At 33.7% G+C, this 17,168-nt stretch overlaps 2 protein-coding genes across 4 annotated transcripts; both read left to right on the forward strand.

The window, feature by feature from the left end:
• Nucleotides 1-135: 135 nt before the first annotated feature.
• On the forward strand, nucleotides 136-3,053 carry LOC127797961 (lysine histidine transporter 1). 2 transcript variants are annotated; one of them, XM_052331206.1, is made up of 7 exons: nucleotides 136-914; nucleotides 1,070-1,453; nucleotides 1,548-1,941; nucleotides 2,036-2,141; nucleotides 2,259-2,350; nucleotides 2,458-2,542; nucleotides 2,634-3,053. In XM_052331206.1, the coding sequence occupies exons 1-6, from the start codon at nucleotides 736-738 to the stop codon at nucleotides 2,509-2,511; spliced, it is 1,209 nt and encodes a 402-aa protein (XP_052187166.1). In that variant the 5' UTR covers nucleotides 136-735; the 3' UTR covers nucleotides 2,512-2,542; nucleotides 2,634-3,053. The 2 variants fall into 2 exon arrangements, with proteins under 2 accessions (XP_052187166.1, XP_052187164.1); XM_052331204.1 differs by having other exon boundaries at nucleotides 2,474-2,542.
• Nucleotides 3,054-10,142: 7,089 nt separating this feature from the next.
• Nucleotides 10,143-16,584, forward strand: LOC127796292 (uncharacterized). 2 transcript variants are annotated; one of them, XM_052328361.1, is made up of 16 exons: nucleotides 10,143-10,266; nucleotides 10,350-10,425; nucleotides 10,954-11,079; nucleotides 11,475-11,832; nucleotides 11,955-12,050; nucleotides 12,509-12,588; nucleotides 13,115-13,190; nucleotides 13,271-13,447; nucleotides 13,966-14,070; nucleotides 14,150-14,245; nucleotides 14,329-14,421; nucleotides 14,585-14,623; nucleotides 14,739-14,780; nucleotides 15,661-15,788; nucleotides 15,892-16,018; nucleotides 16,105-16,584. In XM_052328361.1, exons 1-16 carry the CDS (start codon nucleotides 10,191-10,193, stop codon nucleotides 16,252-16,254), a joined length of 1,845 nt encoding a protein of 614 aa, XP_052184321.1. In that variant the 5' UTR covers nucleotides 10,143-10,190; the 3' UTR covers nucleotides 16,255-16,584. The 2 variants fall into 2 exon arrangements, with proteins under 2 accessions (XP_052184321.1, XP_052184323.1); XM_052328363.1 differs by having other exon boundaries at nucleotides 10,194-10,266; nucleotides 10,888-11,079.
• Nucleotides 16,585-17,168: the final 584 nt, after the last annotated feature.

A 17,168-nucleotide genomic window follows, 5' to 3' on the forward strand; every position in this document is an offset into this window, starting at 1 on the left:
ATATTCATCCCGTTGTTTCAAAAAATATTTGCCAATCAACTAATATTGTTTGCTAAGTACAAGATCTGTGCAATTTTGTTGTTCCTGCTGGAAGTCCATGTAATTTTCTTTGAAACCTTTATTGGGAATATGATTTTCCTTGCCTTTGTTATACATTTTCATTTCTTGTATGTTCTATATTTATCTTTTTGTATAGAATTAGTTTCATGACGTTGAGTACTTAAACCTTAACCCTATCCTTCCACTTGTGAAGCTGAAAGGTCTGGAACAAGTCCAAATGTTCCTGACCCTAAAAAGTAGCTTGTCCTTTGAGATCCATCTTCTGTAACCATTAAAAATCCTACAAGCCTGCCCGATAATCATCCCTCGATGCGGCTCACAAACTGTAAGACTGATATGAATGAACATTGTTTTGATAACAAGAGATGATACGATTAATAATTTCGATTTAAAAGGATAAAAATCTCTGCTGCCAACTATCAGCATTTCTTTCTTAAAAATGCACATTCTAAATATGGCTTCACTATTTCCCTGGATCCCTACATATTCTGCTGCAGTTACATGAAAAGTGAACGGTGTCTTATAACCAAGAAAAGACCTACATAGTTGTGTGAAGAAGCCAACCAGACCACATCCTTTTTTAGGTTGTGTCCTGAGGGATGGACATTAGTGGTTTCACTTTCCCCAAGTTTTGCCTTTCCTAGAAAACCTTAGCTCCAAAAACAGGAAAATAAAATGGCTAGCAATCAACAAGTGCTCGACGATGAAGCTCTCAGGCAGAAGAAGATTGAGGAATGGCTTCCTATCACTTCCTCCAGGAAAGGGAAATGGTGGTTCTCTGCCTTCCACAACGTCACTGCCATGGTTGGTGCCGGTGTTCTCAGCCTGCCTTATGCCATGTCCGGGCTTGGATGGTTTGTTCATTTCTCTACTCAAATTGAATATTAAATCCTCAGTCACATTGATGTTTGTGATTGCTTTTTTAAGCCGGCATTGAGAAATGCTAGCATCCCTTTCTAAAATACGAGACATTCTCAAATTTCTCATGTTGTTTTCTTCTTATTTACAGGGGTCCCGGAATCACCATATTTGTCATGTCTTGGATCATCACCTTATATACTCTCTGGCAAATGGTTGAGATGCATGAAATGGTTCCTGGAAAGCGGTTTGACAGATATCACGAGCTAGGTCAACATGCTTTTGGTGAAAAGCTTGGGCTTTATATTGTTGTACCTCAGCAGCTTATTGTGGAAGTTGGCACATGCATTGTTTACATGGTCACTGGAGGAAAATCATTGAAGAAAATCCATGAATCGCTGTGCTCTGACTGCAAACCAATCAGGACGACTTACTGGATCATGGTTTTTGCCTCTGTTAACTTTTTCCTCTCACATCTGCCAAGCTTGGACTCAATTTCTTGCGTCTCCTTCTTTGCGGCTCTCATGTCCTTGGGGTAGGCACTCAATTATTATCATCCAGAACATTCTATCATAATGGTATATCATCTCTGTTAATTTGATTTGTTTCCCTTGCTTCTGTGCCTGCAGTTACTCCATAATCATTTGGGGGGCTTCCCTTAAAAGGGGGGTTCAAGACAATGTGGACTACAGTCCTAGAGGGAAAACCACAGCTGATAGCGTTTTTAACTTCTTCAACTCGTTAGGTGATGTAGCTTTTGCCTATGCCGGTCACAATGTGGTGTTGGAGATCCAAGCAACCATTACTTCGACTCCAGAGAGACCTTCCAAGGGACCTATGTGGAAAGGAGTGGTAGTTGCATACATCATCGTTGCCATATGCTATTTCCCTGTGGCGATGATTGGATTCTATGTTTTTGGGAACACTGTCGATGATAACATTCTCATCACGCTGGAGAAACCCACCTGGCTTATCTCAGCTGCAAACTTTTTTGTTATTGTTCATGTTGTTGGAGGATACCAGGTTTTTTGTTTAATCAGAATTTACTGGTTTGATGCTAATGGATAAAAATCCTGTACAATCATGGTTTTTCTCTAATTTGTCGATGATACTGCAGATATACTCCATGCCGGTGTTTGACATGATTGAAACTTACCTGGTGAAGGAGAAGAAGTTCCTGCCTTCTGCTGTGCTTCGTATCGTTGTTCGTACTTCATATGTTAGTAAGTGTTTCCTTTCCTTCTCTTAAATGGTTTCCCATCTTCTGTAATGATATGAAGAATAAGTTTTCATTATTTTCTTTTCATGACATATAACTCCTACACCTTGACCGGTTGCAGTTGCCACAATGTTCATTGGGATGACCTTCCCTTTCTTTGGTGGGCTACTCGGGTTTTTTGGTGGATTTGCTTTGGCTCCAACCTCATACTACGTAAGCGAAAGCCATTAGTTGGATCTGTTCTGGACAAGATCTTTGTCGGATTTGCTTTCTTTCCCTGATCTGATTTAACCAATTTGGAAAAAGTAACCATTTTTCAGCAATTCCTATCTGCAGCTACCCTGCATCATTTGGCTCATAGTCTACAAGCCTAAGAAATTCAGCTTGTCTTGGTGGGCTAATTGGGTACCCAACTTGACACACAATCTTATTGTTTCCCTTGGTTCTTCCTTTTGCACAAGACTTCAACTTACTGTCTCCTGATTGGTGTTTTCAGTTCTGCATAATCACGGGCATTGCTCTGACGATCGTGGCACCCATCGGAGCACTAAGGACGATCATCCTCGCGGTCAAAAGCTATAAGTTCTACTCGTGAAGAGCTTGTTAAGAATGAGATGGGATAGCATCGTGGGCAGGCTGATGGTCCATCATCCACGCCGAGAGTTCAGCACACAGACACAGCACTGCCTCTTGGAGTAGTTATCATCAGCCCGGATGGATGGAATGAATGAACTGCCTCTTGCAGTATACAGAAGTGGATTGGAACGAGTATGTTTTCTTGTCTTGTCTTGAGACCAAGGAAACATTTCAAACTGTATTGTCTTGAATATCACTCGATCACCAAATGCAATTTGAAAAGTGAGGATCTTTGAATTTAATGACAACATCAAAGCCTTTAAAATTTTTGAAATTTTGTTATTAGTATTTGCAGGTTTTATGACACAACCTATTACTCGGTCAAACAACAAATCAAGCGTAATAAACGAAAAACAGAATCGTAAGTGTACAATCACAACTCACACATGCAAAAATATTAACATAGCGAGATACGTGTTCGAATCAAAATAGATCCTATTCACAGCAGAGATTCTGCCTTTAGACAATCTACTAATATCTCAATATTACAATCGATTACAAGATCTCAACAAAAGTAAAACAGGATTACAAAACAATAACCGAAAACATAATACAAAACAAGAACAAGCGTCGTTCTGTTTGGACCGATCTCGCAATCAAGACCAATAATCTGTTCTATCAGTCTACCAATCTCTCACGCCTCAGGCGATTAAAACACAATAGAGATTAAAGCAATACCTTTACTTACCAAACGATCTTACCATAGAAACAAACAACTGATCGATCGAGAGAAGGATTCACGAGGAAGTGTCTCGTTTCAAGGCGTCGATTAGGGTTTTCTAAAATGAGTGAGAGAATGTGATCTAGAGATTAGAGTATCAGACGAGCCCTTTTATAGCAGCGTCTTGGAGACTGGAATGGGCTGAGCCAGCAAACACGGATGAAACACATGACTTTGGGCTTGACCCATAACTCATCTCAGCCCACATAAACTTTTGGCCCACACAATAATCCACATAATATATACAACATTTAAATTCAAATCAAATGAATAATAAATGTAATTCAATTTCATATAAAAATATGCAATCAGATTGTATATCAAAAAATATAAATGAAAAACATTTAATTCAATTTTGAATCACATAAATCAACAATATTATTATCAAATTAATAACAAAACAAATCACTTTGCCAAGTGTATCAAAAAAACATGTAAACTCATTTACCTATTGTATTAATTATATAATGAACTTTAACTTTTATCCATTATATGCCTAAACTCATTTACCTATTGTTGATTTTTTTAACTAATTATAATTTTAGAAATTCAAGTATATAATTGAAAAAAGTTACAATTCATTATATAATTGATATACAGATATAAGAAATTTTGGGTAATTTATTTTTTATTAAAATGTAAACATTAAAATTTTTTTATGTGACAATGTCACTATTCACGCTAATAAAAATGTATAGTATACAATTTCTCATAATTATAAACGTGGAGGCTAGTGCCATGCACAAGTAATTAAAAAAAATATCAAATGAAAGTTCATATGTAACGACTTATTTAATACTCTAAATTTTTAAAGAATTTTGAAAAATAAGAAAAAGAGGGTTTGATTTTTACAATAGGTAAATTTATCCTTTTTAAGGATATAAATGTGATGAGACAATTGTATTATGGTATTGGAAACTATATATATATATATATATATGTATGTACATATACATTCAATTATACCAAGGTACTATACATTCAATTATACCAAGGTACTTGAAATTTAGGATATATATGACTATATATATATATATATATGAAATAAAATTATTCAATTAAAATCTATGGTTCAATTAAAATCTATGGTTGAGATTAATTCATAAAAATTAAAGGATAAACTTAGAGATAAAATTATTATATTTGGATAAGGTATGTAACGATTAGGGGTTGATTTGCATATAATTTTGGGAAATATCTTTAGGGCTTGGGAAGAAAATTGAATTTTATTTGGGGAAAAAGTGAATTTTTGTGAAGTATTTGGGGTTATTGTAATGAAATAAAACTTATCCGGGCCTTAAGTATAATAAAGAAATGGTCAAAATGTAATTTTCAAAAAAAAAAAAAGAATCACCTAGAAGGTCGCGGCCTTTAGCGGCCTTGGTTTCTAATTGGTGGATAGGGGTAGATTTTGGCTATAAATATATGGGTTTGGTTGAGAGTTTTCTTTATAAAAAAATTTAAATTTTGTTGAATTAAAGGGGTTTGAGGGATTTTCGTGAGGTTTGGATAAAGGGGTTATTGGGGTTTCAAATGGGATAAAAATTGAGTGTTTTTGGAGTTATTTTGAGTAAACTTGATAATTTATTGGAAAATTAGGGTTTGTTGGAGCTAAGGCTTCTTCTCAAAATCTTGATCTTTTAGTTTTTATTTTTTGAAATACTATTGATGATATTAAAAATTGACAATCAATATATTTGTTTGGAGAGCACAACACTTGATTTAGACCAAGGGTAGAAATTCGAGCTAATGAATTGGCGTCTGGAGTGAACGATTTCACCTTTTGGAACAAGAAATTCGAGCTAATGAACTTGCAAAACAAGGATTGTAATAATTGTCCTTGGGCATGCTGGGAAAGGCACTTTAATGCCAAAACTAGATGTGTGGTAATAGTAAAAATAGAATAAGTAAACTAAAAATTATAATTAAGAATTCTTACTCAGATAATAGATTCTATTTTATTTATAGTAGTTTAGAGATAATTATTTATTTAGGATTAGATCTCTTTATTGAATAATTCTTAAGAATAGTTATTTTAAATGAATTTGAAGAGAGTATTTTTATCTTTAAAGACTACATTCTTAAAATTTAGGAGAAGAGATTTATCCCAAATTTATTGATATTATGATTAATTGCTAGATTTTAAGAAGTAATCTTAAATTATGCTTGAGTTTATTATTTAATTATAGGTGAGAATCATATTCTAATTAATTAAGTAGTTCAATCCTGAATAGAATTAGTTTACTGTTAGGTCTATGGAAGACCCCTTTCTCGGGCCAAGCTAGGCTCAAGTAAAATACTAAGGTTATGGGTGGCCTAGTTAATTGAATCGAGGCCCACTGTGACTCAAGTAAGATGTCCATGTGCCAAAATAAGCTAAGTCTCAAGGCATCATCAAAAGGATAGAGCATGAAAGAGACGAAGAGATTATGTGTCTAAAGGAAAATTTTGGATAGTTTTGTATCGGCTTATGTTTAAGTTTGAGACAAGTGACAGAACAAGTTGAGGCTCATAGATTATTTTCATAAGCCACATTGCACATAGATTGAGATACCCGATATAACAAAAATAAATATTTGCGTTTTTTTTTCTAAATCCTTAAGGGGGCGTTTGGTATGGGAGAAGTTTTTAAATTTCTGAAATTCATAATTTTTGTGAATGCTCTTAGATATCTTTAATTTCCAAGTTTTGTGCAATTCTATATTTAGTTAGGTTTAAACATTATCAGGAATGTTGAGTATTCTTTTCTAGCAATATTAAATTCTTATATTTGGTTTAAATGCAATATTCTTGAGAATTCATATTCTTTTTTCAAAATTACCCTTATTTGATTTTTTGTTTAAAAATGATAAATTCATTCTACTATATAAAATATTAAGACCCACAACATCCTTAGAAAGTAAAAAAAAAATGTTATTTTTTATACATTATGTATATATATAATATATATATTTATATGAATATCTACTTTAATATATATATAATATTTTATAATAAATATGTTTATATTTAATATATAAATATATATACATATATTTATATATAATATATTTAATATAAATATATTACATATATATATAATATGTTTGTATGGAGTTATAAACAGATAAAGGGTGTTTTAGTTTTTTTTTTTGTTAAAAATATTCCCAAGTTTATTGAAAAGTTGGATTCCCAATCCCCCCATAAAAAATTTTGTGGAAAAATTGTTTAAAAATTATTATCGGGAATCCTATTTTTCAAAAAAAAATTTATAAAAAAATTATACCAAACTTGGGAATATAAATTTCCAACCAAACATTTTCAAAAATTTTAAAACTTCTCATATACCAAACGTCTCCTAAAAGATTCATTTTGAGCATGATATAGCATTTGGGTTGGAGCATTTATATTTCATGGTCGTATTGCTTATGCCATTTAAATTGCAATTTTGTCTATCTTATTTATGTAAATCACATTATGGTGGGTGTTAATGGCATGAATATATTCATATGGGTCATGTTTCATGTTTTTGTGACTTTGCGTTTAACAGTGGACGAATATGAAATTTTGCATCTTGCATGTATGAGATTATGTTAACAAGGTACTTTAATTTAGGTTCAATTTAGTCCATGTTTTATGTAAATATTATAATTATCTATCTTACCTTTATTTTTATTGGGGTTGTTATGTGAAGGGGTAAGAAGGAAATTTTAAAAATTTGTTGGGTCAAATTATATTTTTTAAAAAGAATACTCGAGTTCCAAAAGTTATAATACATCTAAAAAAACGGGTATAGTTTGTATTTGGAGAATATAATTTAGTTTTTGTTTTTCTAGATAAATCTTAAATCAAGATAAGAGTTGGTGTAAATCTAGATACTAACTTTTTTTTTGGTGGTTTTCTTTTTTTTTAAATAGAATATGAAGAATATTTTGAAAAATTATTATTTACAAAACTTCAAATATCAAAGTGGAATGTTTGTTTATATAATAAAATAGATAGATAAAATTACTAGAGATTGCTTAAATTGTTATTTCTAGTCTTTTACAAAAAAAAAAAAAGAAGCAAATATTATTTTTAAACAAGATTTATTTATCACATCTCATTTTCAAATTTAAACAATTTTTATTAGTTGAATTAATTGAAGTTAGAACAAATAATAATGATACCACTGTCAATTGAGTAATCAAACTCGATTAGTTGATTGTGAAAAATCCACCATCATCCTTGCTCGGTCAATATCAATATCATTGTTATAAAATAAGTGCATTTATTATAGTAACAAAAATGTTTAAATTTGATAGTGATATGTAACAAATACTCATTATTTGAAAAAAGAGTAATGTTATTTATTTAAATTGAAGATCGATATCCAGTTTAATTGATACATTTTCATTAAAAAATGAAAAAGTGTAATATAAATATAAACACCTGTACCTTTTCATTTTTTAAAGAAAAGATAGTAACTAAACTAAAGATCCATCTCTAATGTAAATTAATAACATTATTTTTGAAAAATTATATTTATGACATCTTATTCATTACCCTTAGCAATGGTTAGCATTGTACAAAGATATCATTAACTTGTATTGAAAGGAGGGCTCTTACTCAAGTCTATGGGTGATCTGCCTTTACAAATTTAACAAAGGAAGGTTGGTGGATACTTTGTTACCCCAACTCTCTTGTGACTCAAAACTTTGAAAGGGAAATATTTCTCTTCTTTGTTCCTTTATGGGTGCCTTGTTTGGCTCTTTCCCTGTGGCACAATATTTGGCAGGCTTGTGATGTCCTTAAATTGGTGACATAATTGATCCTTGGCTTTGTTAATGGTGAAGGGAGTTTATGCATGCTCATTTCCATGCTACCGATGCTGATCAAATCCTTGTAATCCCCCCATGTCTTGTTATGTCTTTTGACTAATTAAGATAGTGTTTGTTAAAATAAATAAGATAATATTTTATCAAGATAATTTATCTGTAAAATTTAAGATAAGTTATATGAATAGGAGAAGGAAAATTTTATCTTAAAAGTTTAAAATAAAAAGTTAAATGACTTATTTTTTAAAAATTTAACAAAAACAATAAAAATATTTTTATTCGAGATGCTTTTTATACCCCACTTTTTTCGCTTTATATCTTAATTAACAAACGCCCTAACTTCTAAAATTGCTCCTCCTTTCTCTCAGAATAAAAAATAGGAATAATTAAGTAATATCAAGTAAGATGAAAGAGAGCCAAAAAAAAAAAAAGAAAAGAAAAAAAATTAATATATAAACTTAGCCTTTTGACCCTTAATTTAAAGTCTTGACTCCGCCACTACCTAGATCGGTGACTATTCAAGTAGGAGTGAGTATCATTTATGTTGCACGGAAATGAAAATAGGAAACGTTTTTTTATAGAAAATGAAAACGTGAAAACGGACATTTTTTTAGAAAAATAAACATAAATAAGGTCCGAAACGAGAATAGAAAACGTTTCAAAAACGGAGATACGACTTCTATAAAGCGTTTCCGTGTAACATAGAGTATCATTTACAATAAGCAAATATTGTGGTTGGTGGAGTGTCATCTAGAAGTAGCTCCACCATTATGATTGTTTTTGGAAATGGGTATGCTAGCTTAAGCTTGGAAATTGGCCTCTAGTTCTCCTCCCACGCAAACTAACTTAGCTAAACAACTAGAGGTGTTGAACATAAGCTGTGGATTGGGTTGTGATTGATTTGGGACACATATAATGAAGAAGATAATATTGTCTTGCTTACAAATTTTTGGACTTGTATTAATTCATCTTTTGGATTTGGTAACGGGATTGTCCTCTTTTTTTTTCCATTCGAGCATAATACATTGTACATAGTCATATGTGTTGGCACGTTTGGTATGGTACATTTGAAATCTTTGAATTCATTCGGCTCCAATTCCTATTTTGAATTAGTTAGTGTCTTCTTTAGTTCGACAACTTATGAGATGCATTGAAAGAATGACACCTAGGTCAAGCTAGCTTCCTCTTCTCTCCAATTTGAATGGCAACCTTCTTTATTTCATTGTGGATGTAACAAGAGATCACAGTAATTATTGTGTGGACAAAGTAAGTTTAGTAATTTGCAAGTCACACCATGAGCTCAACTAATAGAGGCATTTGTTGGCCTAATACATTAATTATATCTATATTGTGGCCGATATATATGCATGATATGAATTGGGTGATCAGCAATTATCTGTTGAGGAGTGTCTGATCTGGATGATTTCGACATTATAATAAAAAAGTAATTTATTGACGTTTTAATTATTTTTTTATCTAACTTATTCTTGATTTTTTTTCATAATGATGTAAAAGTAATGATCCTAATTTGTTGGGTGGGTATTATCAAAAATAAAATTTTAATTTTATTTGCTCACATATTTCTTAACTACTTAATTTGTTGCATTGAAGGATGATTTTTCTTTTGAGATTATTTCTTTACTTTGACTCCGTTTTTTTATTTATAATTAGACATTTTAATTAGTATAATAATAAATTTAAGAGATTGATTTATTGTAAATTAGAGTTAAGTAATACATTTTAGAATTACCCTAAAATTAACAAAAAATTCAGAGGATATTTTACCGCCTGATATATATATTATACACACGCATATATATATATATATAAATATACACACGCGCGTATATATCTCTTTCCCGCCATTTTGCTTCGGAAGCCCTGCGAACCCTAGACCGCCATGGAAAAGGAAATCAAAGCGGAGTTCAAGAAGAACGGTTTCACTTTGGACGACGAAGAAGAAATCTTGAAGAAATGTGAGTATACTCTCCTTTTTTCCCTTGAATCTATCCTGAATGTGCCGGAACTGATTGAATTCATCATGTTTCTATGCTCTCAGGTCTTACTTTCTGTATAGAGTACAAGCTCAGTCCCTCCGATCTTGTTTCGAGTTGGGACGTTTTCTCCATGAACAGGTACTATCGTTTGCTGCAACCACTTCAGTTTCTTGGAAAATTGCTGAAAAGAAAAGTTGAAGTGCTAGTTGCTATCTCTGTTAAGAGATTTTTTTAGGAAAAGAGAAGTTATTCCTTTTCGAACCAGTCGGTTTTTCTTATGGTTTTTGTTAACATTGAATTGGAGAGTTACATGCTCCCTCAGAAGGTGCAACTGTTTGTTGTAACCCCTGTTTGGTTATTGAGAGAGTTGTTGAAAAGAAAAGCAAGTTCGGATTCTTAAGTTGTCTGGCTCTGTTCTATTGGTTCCGTGAGGAGTGAAAATGATTCTTTTTGAGCCGAACAGAGTTATTTTTTTCTGGATCTTGCCAGCTTCTGTTCAGTTTCTGAGAAAATTGGGGAAATAAGGAGGGATGTTTCACCTCTCCTATGTAGTTTTTGAGAAGATAAAAATATTAGTTTCTTGATCTTTTCTTTTTTCAGCCTATGTTGAATTGGAGAGCTAAATATAATGAAGATAGTAAGGCAGAGGTGTTGGTTTTGTGGCAGGCAGCTAGAATCGACTGTGCAAAATGCTTATATGGACGCGTTTTTGCTGCATTTACAAAACGAGCAGAAGGAAGCAATTATCAAAAAAGAGCCTGGCTTGCATTTGTACTCTAATGATATTGACATGTGAGCAGCTTATAATCCTTTTACGTTTTGTTTTCTTATTAACCCTGTCATGTAATCTGCTTTATTGAATGCTTGTGTATGCATATGAGACTAGAATAAGAGGTGAGATGAAATCCATGAGCTATCTAGCATTTAAGGATTGATTCAGGAATTGATGATCTGCAATGTACTTCCAAGATGTTCACATTTTCCTAAGTTTGTTATCCAATTTGATGTTTGGTCATGTAGTATAAAGTCTGGATTAGATAATTATTCTATATCAAATAAGGATTGCAGTGAAAGGGTGGTGTCTGGCTTCTGGAACCAAGCTCCACATGTTCCTGCAAACTAGCATGAATTATAAGCAGTTACAAATGTCTTTTTATCTTTACCCATGATGTGGAACTCCCATTTAGGATATTGAGTGATGAAGCCGACGATACAAAAGAAGGTATTCTTGGCACTCCAGCAGATAAATCTGACACACCAAATCCAGCATCATTTGATTTGGCAAACAAAACAAATGGGGATATTTTTTCTTCTGAAAAGCCTTTAGAATCCGTGACTCCCTTTGCACAAAGAAAGAGCAAGTTTGTGGTGCAATCTACTCTCAATGATCTGCCTAATGTAGAAAACATAAAGGACCATGATCTTGAAAATTCAGAGGATGACATCATAAAGAGGGTACAAACCAGGGCAAAGTGTTCCTTAGTTATCCATGGCTCCCAGCCTGAACCAGGATGCAGGTTCATGTATGACAAGATAGAAGAAAAGGTATTGGATACCTATTATAGAATATATATATATATATATGTTTTAAAGAATCTAACTTATTATAGCATATGTATGTTTTAACTGCACAAGTAGCACTAAATTCTTTTTTCTTTTTAATCTAGTGCAATTTCCTTGAAAGTCGCATCAAAAAGCATGCAAAAGCACTTTTTACTTCAGGGCTGTGTGAGGAGCTAATGGACCCTACCATTGCTTCACAGGTAATTTGGTTTCTCTATTACTTCACCCTTGTCTCCTGTCCTTCACATCTGCCCTTTCTCACATATCGACATGTCAGGGCATGGATAGCCTCAAAAGAAGGGACTAAAATGTTCTTATCTCATATTCCCTTTTTTCATTCTTTGTATTTCCCTTCTCTAAGACAATATTGAACCAAAGGGCAGGTTATACTAAATATTCATGCCATAAGGTCATGCTTAAGTTTATAATATGAATATACCTTTTTCATTATTTTCTGTTGTTCTGTGATGTACTTGAAGATACAATATTGGAGGTCATGCAATTTCTCAGTGGTTACACATTTTATTGAAGCATTCTTGTTTTCTGGGCAGGAATCTATTGCGTTTCTAAGCAGCCTCCAAATTTCCTTTTCTTCTTGTGTTTATTTATAAATATATGATCCGCATACCTGTGAATCTCATGGAAACTATGGTTTCAGAAAAGTGTTTTTGCAGTTGGCATGATCTGCTGTGAAGAAGAAGGACGTCTGAAGGAGAAGCCTATCATGCTGCAAAGCAGGTAATGATTATTGTTCAAATGAATATTGTCTTCCCTTTTATTTATCCTTATAATTTCCTTTTTACTGTTTTGGGTTTTTTTGGGGGGTTGGGGTGGGGGTTAGCATAATGAGGATGGTAAGATTTGACCCTGATGCATTAAATGTTTATCACTTTTTTTTTAGATAACCTATTATTACACAGTTAATATGTGAATTTATAAGACAATACAGCCGTTCGTAATGGCTGAGCTAATGCTTTTCCCAATTGGACCCTGTAACACTTGATTTTCACTTCAATTTACTTAGTTCTTGGTAGCTCAATTTTGCTAAAATCCCATTATCGGAGCTACCATCTTTAATAATACTTGTTTTTTTAAGCATCGTCTTTGTAATACTGTGAAATGGATTATGAACTTGTCATGATGAGAAATGTACCTTAGGTGTGGTGTCTGTAGAATATAGTCTACAATATTGCTTGAGCTTTGATGCTATCAATTTTTTACACCTTTGTTGTTAAATATGGTTATCCTTTCCTCTTTCTGACAGTATCGAGCATTCTGGAGGACAAAGAGTGCGTCTCGACTTACAAAAGATGAACCAATTTTCCATTTTCCCTGGCCAGGTAAAGAATAGGAAGTTCCTGACTGACTTTGCAAATTTTCTTTTTATATTTTACATGTCAGATCATTGCAATTTTTGCAGGTGGTTGGTATTGAAGGGCACAATCCTAGCGGACACTGTCTGATAGCATCAAAAGTTGTTGATTACATTCCTTTACCAGTTAGTGCTGATGCAGATCTTCATCCTACAAAGAAACAAGCTCTTGATCAGAAGTTTCAGTCAAGTGATCCATCTAATATGCCAGCAGAGCTATCTCTGGTGTGTAATCTTGTCTCATTGTTGAAGAAGATGCACTTGGAAATACTAATTTTGGATGCTCTAGTGCCTAACCATATGTCACTGTAATTCCCTGTTGCTTGATTCTAGAACATTACACAGACAAGTAAAATTTAAGAATGTGAGTATTTCTTTGATTTGGTTGTTCAAGTTAGCAATGTGAACGAATTTTTGAAATGGGATAATGTTGACACCATGGACATGTTTTGTTACTGGAAAGGCATATTGTTATTTTAAATTGCATTTCACTATGCTAAACGAGATTAGTGTAAATGAATGTACTTTTTTGAATTCCATATGAAAAACTGGAACCTCATTATTTTCAAATTTGCAGTCATACTGGGTAAAGGTAAAAGATAATATTGTTGTATTAGTATTTACAACTTGAATTCAGTAACTGTTAGTGGGAACTAAATGTGCATGGTATCATGTCTTGTTTGGTAATATTTATAATCTCTTCATAGTTCTGGTGTATTCACACATTTTTAATCCTTGAACAGATTGTTGCAGCAGGTCCTTTTACAACAACCGACAACTTATTCTTTGAACCTTTTACTGAGCTGCTAGCATATGCACGCAGAAAGCAGCCTCAGTTGCTGTTAATTGTAAGAACCCATCAATACTCTATAATGATCTCTTCATATTGAGCTTAGCAATGGTAAATGACTGAAAAAAAATTGGCAGCTGGGACCATTTATTGATTCTGAGCATCCAGAGATTAAGAAAGGAACTGTAAACAGGACTTTTGATGACATTTTTCGTCTTGAAATCCTTGGAAGGGTATCTATGCTACAAACTTTTTCTTCCTACAATATATTTTGTCTTGTTTCTTTTAGAATTTTATTTCGCCAATTGTCTTGCAGCTTCAAGATTATGTAGAGTATATGGGTTCTGAGAGCCGTGTCATTCTTGTGCCATCCATACGTGATGCGCACCATGACTTTGTTTTCCCTCAGGTGAACCATTGCTAATTCATTTATATAAATGTCCATTAAAGCACTTTGTTTTTCACTAAGGTCAGCTGTTAATGGATTTTATAAATTTCCATGAACTAAATTTGTTAACAAGAAACAGAGATTGCAAGCGAAGTACTAATTTCAATAATTAACTCTTCTGCAGCCTGCTTTTGATATTTACCCACCTCCTCTCGAGGATCAGGTATGTGTGATTCTGTAAGATCAGAAGCATTCCACATTTGAAGAAACTGGTACTTTCTGATAATTTTCCTCTGTTGATGGACCATGATTATAAAATATTGGCATGTCTTACCCAGATAAGCAGTCTTGCAAATCCTGGGATTTTCAGTGCAAATAAGGTAATCGCTGAAATTAAGATTACTCATATGTTTAGACTTGTATTTCATGTTTGCTTTTGCAAGCCAAAATGTTTCAAACTGGTGGAGACTTTTAATCCAGTCTGAAGCACTATGAGCTGAATACGCTAAAGGTAAGGTGAACACACAGAAACATGGAATGAGAAGGAATCAAGTTAAGGTTGTCTTGGACCGGCCATCAATATGCAGTTGTTTCTAAACCATGCATTGAAAAGCCAAATCATATTTCCTTTACATGGGTCATTCCTCTAAACCAACTTTTTCATATTTTTAGCAGCTATTTATTCCCCCGTCTTAAAGTCCCACAGAAGGATATCACCTCAATCTAGCGAACCAGTTGATTCAAGTTTATTGCCATCATAATTTTCAATTCTCAGTTTGCATCAATGTTGTTGTCACTTTGCTAGTTTTCCTAGTTATTTGATGGCCTTGAGTCTTGACAGCAATCATTGGTGAATGGCAACCAAGAATTCATATCTAGCTGGATGGTCACTGTTCAATGATGGGTTGAGTAGTGAAACCTAGTGGATTACCTCCACCACCACCTCCACTACAAAAGGAGGAATGCTCAACTCAAGGGAGAGTGAGAGTCTTAGTGCTAGTCTTCTCTACTAACTTGGTCTGCTGTAAATTTATGCAAGCAATCTAGTCAAGCATTCTTGTGTTGAAATTGTAATGCCATGTAAATATAGTAATGCTTAGCAAAACCATCTGTGGAGTTGGTTCCATTACATAACCCCAACATGGGATATGTGACTTTTTCCTACAGTTTGCCTTGTTTATAGCTTTCTTGAGCTGAATTCATCTTATTTTTTCAGATTCTGCACTAATAAGAGATTTGAGATGCTATTCCCGTTTTCAGGTTAAAGTAGGTTGCTGCACCGTGGATATTCTCAGACATCTTAGTGGAGAGGAGATCTCCAAAAATCCACCTGGAGGATCCAAGCAACGCTTGAGTAGACTAGCAAATCACATACTTAACCAGCGCAGGTACACTTATATTCAGAAAATTTCTATCTTGATATTAATGAAATTTCAAAATGTTTAATTGAAAGAGATCCCTTATTGTCTGTTCTGGAATTTCTGAAAACAGCTTTTATCCTCTATATCCACCAATGGAAGGTACTCCCTTGGATTTCTCACTCGCTCCAGAGGCTCTTCAGATCTCTTCTATTCCAGATATCCTCATCCTACCCTCAGACTTGGCTCATTTTGTGAAGGTAAAATAATAAGATCTGAGAAATCTAGTAGAAAGCCGATCATATCATATCCATGAAAATTCGTTCATCATTCCAACTCTCCACAGGTCTTATCAATTGGCGAAGGAGAAGAGCAAATGAAATACATTTGTGTTAATCCGGGAAGACTGGCGAGGGGGGAAGGAGCGGGTTTCTTTGTGGAGCTTAACTACCGAGGAAGTCCTGATTTGTCAAGCGCTTCGGTAACAAGCATATAGACTTCTGCTTTTGCGGTCACTTGTTAATGAACGTAAACTTGGACCAAAGGCACTCGAAGAGAATCAGTTCCGCAAGCTAGCCACCCGGCTTGGCAGACACCAAACCCTAATCCAACAGCTGAGCACTGGCGATGGCTTTCCATTTTTCACATTCGAGTGTAACAATTATGGTGATGGCATCTAATTGATCTTGGCCCAATGTTCTGGAACATGAAAATGCAAGGCAATTAATTTGATGCCAATGTTTATTTCTTTGATCTGTCACTAACACCATGTATTAATCAATGCAATTAAGCTCGGTTCCTACGTTCTACGGAATTAATGTCAATGGAGTGTGGCAATGACCTTATTCATAAAAAGGTGGAAATATGGGTCCTGAGTCATTGTTGGCCCAGAACTGTCATAATAAGCGGGTAAATTGGTGATTTCCCACATCCAAAGTCCAAAACCCAGAATAGGAGAATATGCGAAAGGGTGCAATGGGAGGTGCTTGTGAATGAAAAAACTTTATAGAATCACTTCTGCATATTCCTTGAGCTGTTACGTAGCATTTATTACGCGGATCCGTTTCTTCTAAGATCTACAGAAGATGTGTATTTTCAAGCATATGATTCCATTATTCTGGTTTTTATCTCTCAGGCGAATGGAAAGGGCAAGCTATTGGCACTTGGTAACAGAAGATAAATACATAATTATGTAAGTTTCATTCGAGTAGTGTATCTCTAGCAGTTTGAATGTAAGTATCCAAAAGTCGTATATAATAGTTAGCATGTTAGAATGTGTGAGATTTTTCTAAAATTATCTTTTACGGTCCAATTCCAGAAATTATAGTAAAGAAATCTAGTGAAATTGTGTATGTCCTTAAATTTAGGAATGTTGTCAAAGTAAAGAAATGTTTTAGTTGTTGTGTTAGG

The sequence above is a fragment of the Diospyros lotus genome, chromosome 3, assembly GCF_014633365.1.
Source record: "Diospyros lotus cultivar Yz01 chromosome 3, ASM1463336v1, whole genome shotgun sequence".
Classification (NCBI taxonomy): Eukaryota; Viridiplantae; Streptophyta; class Magnoliopsida; order Ericales; family Ebenaceae; genus Diospyros; species Diospyros lotus.